This window comes from Oncorhynchus gorbuscha, linkage group LG10, assembly GCF_021184085.1.
Source record: "Oncorhynchus gorbuscha isolate QuinsamMale2020 ecotype Even-year linkage group LG10, OgorEven_v1.0, whole genome shotgun sequence".
NCBI lineage: Eukaryota > Metazoa > Chordata > Actinopteri > Salmoniformes > Salmonidae > Oncorhynchus > Oncorhynchus gorbuscha.
This window is the reverse complement of record NC_060182.1, coordinates 100,951,328-100,959,049: the sequence shown is the minus strand read 5'-3', so window position 1 is coordinate 100,959,049 and position 7,722 is coordinate 100,951,328. Positions and strand designations below refer to the sequence as shown.

The following is a 7,722-nucleotide window of genomic DNA, read 5'->3' as shown; positions in this document are numbered from 1 at the left end:
ATGACTACATGGAACTCTATTCCACATCAAGTAACTGACGCAAGCAGTAAAATTAGATTTGAAAACAGATTAAAAAACACCTTCTGGAACAGCGGGGTCTGTGAAGCAACACAAACATTGGCACAGACACATGCATATACACACACACGATAACATACACACTTTACACACATACACATGGATTTAGTACTGTAGATATGTGGTAGTGGTGGAGTAGGGGCCTGAGGGCACACAGTGTGTTGTGAAAACTGTGAATGTATTGTAATGTTTAAAAAAAAAAGATAAACGGCCTTAATTTTGCTGGACCCCAGGAAGAGTAGCTGCTTCCTTGGCAGGAACTACTGGGGATCCGTAATAAATACGAATACAAATACACGTTATACATTATATGCTACACGTCCGTGCCCTCTCTGGGGTATATTAGACCGTTGACGCTGAAGCTGTTGTAGAAGTGGCTGTTGAACTGTCCTGTCTGCCCCCCTCCGCTGAAGCTGTTGTAGAAGTGGCTGTTGAACTGTCCTTCCTGCCCCCCTCCGCTGAAGCTGTTGTAGAAGTGGCTGTTGATCTGTCCTTCCTGCCCCCCTCCGCTGAAGGTATTGCAGAACACTCCTCTGTTGAAGTGAGACAGGTTGTCTGCTGGGTGACCGTGGACCCCGTGGCCTGAATCTGAGACCCCCGGGTAGTCCTGGTGGGTGGTGTGGTTGTGGTATGGGCTGCCATGGAGGGCTGTAATGTTCCTATTGGTCAGCTCGTTGACCAACCCCAGAGAGCCAGTCTGTCTGCTGGGGGGACTAGAGGCACCTAGGGACCCGGAGCCCAAGGACCCAGAGCCCAGCCCAGCCATACTGCTGAAAAAGTTGTTAAAACACGGAGCGCTGGACACCAGGCTTAGGGAGGAGGAGCTCCTATGACCCTCACTGACCACCTCCATGTCTGGGGAGTCGGTGCCTAGGAGCTGGGGGCTGTCAAAGGTCTTGATGGGCGGGGCGGTTTGGCCGTCCTCTGTCTTGGTGCTGTTAGTGGAGTCGGAGCGACGCTTCCTCTTCCTCCTGAAGTTCCCGTTGTCAAACATCTTCTCACAGTTAGGGTCCAACGTCCAGTAGTTCCCTTTACCTGGAACATGAAAAAATATACCTTTTATTTTTCACATCAGTATTATGTATATATAATATAATGTACAGTATATTTATTTTCACATCAGTATTATTTATATATAATATAATGTACAGTATATTTATTTTCACATCAGTATTATGTATATATAATATAATGTACAGTATATTTATTTTCACATCAGTATTATTTATATATAATATAATGTACAGTATATTTATTTTCACATCAGTATTATTTATATATAATATAATTGACAGTATATTTATTTTCACATCAGTATTATTTATATATAATATAATGTACAGTATATTTATTTTCACATCAGTATTATTTATATATAATATAATTGACAGTATATTTATTTTCACATCAGTATTATGTATATATAATATAATTGACAGTATATTTATTTTCACATCAGTATTATGTATATATAATATAATGTACAGTATATTTATTTTCACATCAGTATTATGTATATATAATATAATGTACAGTATATTTATTTTCACATCAGTATTATGTATATATAATATAATTGACAGTATATTTATTTTCACATCAGTATTATGTATATATAATATAATTGACAGTATATTTATTTTCACATCAGTATTATTTATATATAATATAATTGACAGTATATTTATTTTCACATCAGTATTATTTATATATAATATAATTGACAGTATATTTATTTTCACATCAGTATTATTTATATATAATATAATGTACAGTATATTTATTTTCATCAGTATTATTTATATATAATATAATTCAGTATATTTATTATGTATTATTTATATATAATATAATTGACAGTATATTTATTTTCACATCAGTATTATTTATATATAATATAATGTACAGTATATTTATTTTCACATCAGTATTATGTATATATAATATAATGTACAGTATATTTATTTTCACATCAGTATTATTTATATATAATATAATGTACAGTATATTTATTTTCACATCAGTATTATGTATATATAATATAATGTACAGTATATTTATTTTCACATCAGTATTATTTATATATAATATAATGTACAGTATATTTATTTTCACATCAGTATTATTTATATATAATATAATGTACAGTATATTTATTTTCACATCAGTATTATGTATATATAATATAATGTACAGTATATTTATTTTCACATCAGTATTATTTATATATAATATAATGTACAGTATATTTATTTTCACATCAGTATTATGTATATATAATATAATGTACAGTATATTTATTTTCACATCAGTATTATGTATATATAATATAATGTACAGTATATTTATTTTCACATCAGTATTATGTATATATAATATAATGTACAGTATATTTATTTTCACATCAGTATTATGTATATATAATATAATTGACAGTATATTTAGTCTATAAAGGGCGTCTGTATTCAGAACGCTTCCTTTTGTCCACATTATTCCAGCCTTATTCTAAAATGGATTAAATATTTTATTTTTTTATTTATTTTATCTTTATCTAACTCGGCAAGTCAGTTAAGAACAAATTCTTATTTACAATGACGGCCTACCCCGGCCAAACCTGGACGACGCTGGGCAAATTGTGCGCAACCCTGTGGGACTCCCAATCACGTCTGGATGTGATACAGCTTGGATTCGACCCAGGGACTGTAGTGACACAGTGCCTTAGACCTCTGCACCACTCGGGAGCCCAAAAAATAAATTATCATCAATCTACACACAATACCCCATAACGACAAAGCAAAAACAGGTTTTATACATTTTTGCAAATGTATTAATAATAAAAAACAGAAATTCCTTATCTGCGTAAGTATTCAGACTCTTTGCTATGAGACTCTAAATGGAACTCAAGTGCATCCTGTTTCCATTGATCATCCTTGAGATGTTTCTACAACTTGTTTGAAGTCCACCTGTGGTAAATTCAATTGGTTGGACATGATTTGTAAAGGAACACACCTGTCTATATACAGTCCCACAGTTGACAGTGCCTGTCAGAGCAAAAACCATTATTCCTAAATGGAAGAAGTTTGGATCCACCAAGACTCTTATTAGAGCTGGCCGCCCGGCCAAAATGAGCCATCGGGGGTCACTCCAGAGTTCCTCTGTGGAGATGGGAGACACTTCCAGAAGGACAACCATCTCTGCAGCACTCCAAAAATCAGGCCTTTATGGTAGAGTGGCTAGACAGAAGCCACCCCTCAATAAAAGGCACGGCATCCCACTTGGAGTTTACCAAAAGGCACCTAAAGACTCTCAGACCATGAGAAACAAGATTCTCTGGTCTGATGAAATCAAGATTGAACTCTTTGGCCTGAATGCCAAGCGTCACATCTGGAGGTAACCTGGCACCATCCCTAAGGTGAAGCATGGTGCTTCAACAAAGTACTGAGTAAGGGGTCTGAATACTTATGGAAATGTCATATTTTTGTTGTTTTATTTTTGTATATATTTCCTAACATTTCTGAAAACCAATTTTTCCTTTGTCATTATGGGGTATTGTGTGTAGATTGATGATGGAAAAAAAACAATTGAATCCATTTTAGAATACGAAATGTGGAAACAGTCAAGGGGTCTGAATACTTTCCGAATGCAATTCCATATAAAGGAATGCAATGAAGAACCACAGAGTGACATGCTCATCTTGAGAATACCGCTGCTGGGCCAAACAATATCACAGATAAAAGAAATGAGGACTTGGGTAAAGTCTGAAGGTTGTGTTGGGTGCAGGAATACAACACTGACGAGCCTCTCCTTTATATGGAATGTACACATTCACACAATGGGAAAGGAAAGGGGGGTTTCCTAGTCAACTGAAATGTGTCTTCTGCATTTAACCCAACCCCTCTGAATCAGAGAGGTGTGTCTTCTGCATTTAACCCAACCCCTCTGAATCAGAGAGGTGTGTCTTCCACGTTTAACCCAACCCCTCTGAATCAGAGAGGTGTGTCTTCCACGTTTAACCCAACCCCTCTGAATCAGAGAGGTGTGTCTTCTGCATTTAACCCAACCCCTCTGAATCAGAGAGGTGTGTCTTCCACGTTTAACCCAACCCCTCTGAATCAGAGAGGTGTGTCTTCCACGTTTAACCCAACCCCTCTGAATCAGAGAGGTGTGTCTTCCACGGGGGGGGGGGCTGCCTTAATCAACATCCACGGCGCCCATGGCAGAACGACAGATTTTTATCTTGTCAGCTCGGGGATTCAATCCAGCAACCTTTCAGTTATTGGCCCAACACTCTAACCACTAAGATACCTGCCCACAATGTAATGTACTAGTATGGTGCACATTATCGCATAGAATCTGTGTGCTCTGCTCTGAGCGCTCCAAGGTTAGGATTATCAAACCGTTTATCTATAACCTGCCATGGTAGGAAACTGAATGTCCACTCAGTATGCGCGTGAAGCCTCTAATAACAAGCTCATCCCTAACTTTTCCTATTTCTAACAAACCATTGGGATGAACCTATCGAATAATATACAGTGCCTTCAGAAAGTATTCAGACCCCTTGACTTTTTCCACATGATGTTGTGTTACAAAGTGGGATTAAAATGGATTAAATTGTCTTTTTTTTGTCAATGATCTACACAAAATACTCTATAATGTCACATTTGAAGAAAAAAAACACGAACATATCTTGATTAGAAAAGTATTCAACCCCCTGAGTCAATAGATGTTGGAATCACCTTTGGCAGGGATTACATCTACCAATAGGTGCCCTACTTTGCGAGGCATTGTAAAACCTCCCTGGTCTTTGTGGGTGAATCTGTTTGAAATTCACTGCTGGACTGAGGAACCTTACAGATAATTGTATGTGTTGGGGTACAGAGATGAGGTAGCCATTCAAAAATAATGTTAAACACTATTATTGCACCCAGAGTGAGTCCATGCAACTTACTATGTGACTTGTTAAGTACATTTGTAGTCCTGATCTTATTTAGACATAACCAAGGGGTTGAATACTTATTGATTTGAGATATTTCAGCATATAATTTTTATTAATTTAATTAACTCCACTTTGATATTATGGGGTATTGTGTATAGGCCAGTGACACAACATCTCAATTTAATCCATTTTACATTAGGGCTGTAACACAACAACATTTGAACAACATTTGGGGGTGTGAATGTAACAGTATAACTTTAGACCGTCCCCTCGCACATACCCGGGCGCGAAGCAGGGACCCTCTGCACACATCAACAACTGACACCCACGAAGCATCATTACCCATTACCCAGAGCGATGGGTAACGATGCTTCGTGGGTGACTGTTTTTGATGTGTGCAGAGTGTTCCTGGTTCGCGCCCGGGCGTGGGCGAGGGGACGGTTTAAAGTTATACTGTTACAAGAATACTTTGTGAAGGCTCTGTATATTATAATCTATGTTTTGCCACATAGTTATACTTCCCATGATAGAGCAGAAGACCATTCATGCATTATATTTGACTCTTCACATCCTAAATCTATGGAATGTCATATTGTAATGAGACAGGCAGGGAAGGTCTCGAACTCTCGACCTTCTTGCCCGAGGTCCGGCGCGCAAAAGCATGCCTAAGCGGCAGAGTCGATTTCCGCGTTTATAAACCCAGGGTCGTTACAATATAATATCAGTCATTGTCCTGCTAATAAGACTTTATATATTTGATTTTCACAAAATAAGCACTATAATACGCATTCTAGCCTTCAACGTTGAGGGAACAATTTTAAAGTAGAAAATGAACAATTACCTGGATACGTGGATTAGCCTTTATTTCATCTAACTGGTTTTAACTGACATGATAGCCTGCAACCGGCCTACATCGAGTTGTTCAATCGGTCATAGGCCAGCGTTTTTACACGTGTTTGTATAGGATTTCTAATGAACAGCTGAACATCACGTAGCCCACCTGAGTCATTACCATATAACATTATATCTACACATGGGGCTAGAACATTTATAGGTTACAAATAGATGTTACAATAATATAATATAATTATAATACCTGGGTCATCCTCATCACGGGGGACCTTTTTAAAACAGTCGTTAAGTGACAGATTATGTCGGATAGAGTTCTGCCACCCCACCTTGCTCTTCTTGTAGAACGGGAAGTTATCAGCGATATACCGGTAGATCTGACTCAGGGTCAACTTCTTATCGTGCACGTTCTGGATCGCCATGGCGATGAGCGCAGAGTAAGAGTAGGGAGGACGGACCAGCTTTAGCAACTCCTCCTGACTGGCGATGGACAGCCAAGCCAGGTCTGGACCCCCGAACCCGGGGGAGTTGGTGAGGAACTGCCGTTGTGTCCCGTATGAAGGCGGCATGAAGGATGCGGAGTTGACAGCGGGCCTGTTCAGCCAAAGGTATGGGTTGGGGGAGGATGTGTAATCTCCGAAGCCGTATCCAGACGGCCTCTGTGCGCCCTGGAAGCTCTGTTGGTGGTGATACATGTTTACATTGTCGCAGTAGACAGCCATCTCCTGCGGCTCCTGGGCGCCCTTGGGCTGGGGTTGGAGAGAGCTGGCGGATGGAGAGGAGGTGTGATGGACTGAAGGGTCGATGGAGTTCATGCTCCACGCGGGAGGACAACCCCAAGACGCTACAGTAACGGGTTAGAACGGATGAACAAGCAACAGCAGCAACAAGTACCAGATTGTATAACTTCAGACCGACAGTTTCTCATTCAGACAGATCATCTCTAAAAGCCAATAGACAACCACTAACTGGTTGGGGGTGTGGTCATGGAACTTGAACCGACATGCACAGGTGAGAAAGAGAAGAACTCCACAGTGACGGTTTCCTTAAAACATAATATCCATTGAAAAATATGACCTGAAAATGATTCAAATCAGCGTCAGTAGAATAGGTCTAATATATAAAATACCTCCTATTATTTTATCCAAAGCCTTAAACCTAAATGTTGTTATAATTAGAAGGCTACTATTATGATATATAACAATCCAGCTTCCGTCCCTCTCCTTGCCCCGACCTGGGTTGGAACCGGGGACCCTCTGAACACATCAACAACAGCCACCCTCGAGGAGTCGTTACAAAAGCCTTGTAGAGCAAAGCGGACCGTCACCGAATGAAACGCTATTAGCACCCAGCTAACTAGCTAGCCATTTTACACCGAATGAAACGCAATTAGCACCCAGCTAACTAGCTAGCCATTTTACACCGAATGAAACGCAATTAGCACCCAGCTAACTAGCTAGCCATTTTACACCGAATGAAACGCAATTAGCACCCAGCTAACTAGCTAGCCATTTTACATCGGTTACATATACATATACATATCATTTTTATAATAATATAAATATGCATTTAAATAGTTGCTAATAATAGACATTCAAAGCAGGTTAATTAACTTGTTTATTGAGACAATAAATGGGAGATTACAGGCTTATACAGATGAATTCAGAAGTTTACATACACTTAGGTTGGAGTCATTAATACTCGTTTTTTCAACCACTCCACAAATTTCTTATTAACAAACTATAGTTTTGGCAAGTCGGTTAGGACATCTACTTTGTGCATGACATAAGTCATTTGTCCAACAATTGTTTACAGACAGATTATTTCACTTCTAATTCACGGTATCACAACTCCAGTGG

General features: G+C 38.8%; 1 protein-coding gene across 1 annotated transcript; it reads right to left on the bottom strand.

Moving 5' to 3' along the window:
- Positions 1 to 296: 296 nt before the first annotated feature.
- On the bottom strand, positions 297 to 6,712 carry foxi2 (forkhead box I2). The gene is made up of 3 exons (XM_046364675.1): positions 6,111 to 6,712; positions 653 to 1,113; positions 297 to 514 (listed from the first exon to the last, which is right to left on the bottom strand). The coding sequence occupies exons 1-3, from the start codon at positions 6,676 to 6,678 to the stop codon at positions 392 to 394; spliced, it is 1,152 nt and encodes a 383-aa protein (XP_046220631.1). The 5' UTR covers positions 6,679 to 6,712; the 3' UTR covers positions 297 to 391.
- Between the last annotated feature and the right edge of the window lie 1,010 nt (positions 6,713 to 7,722).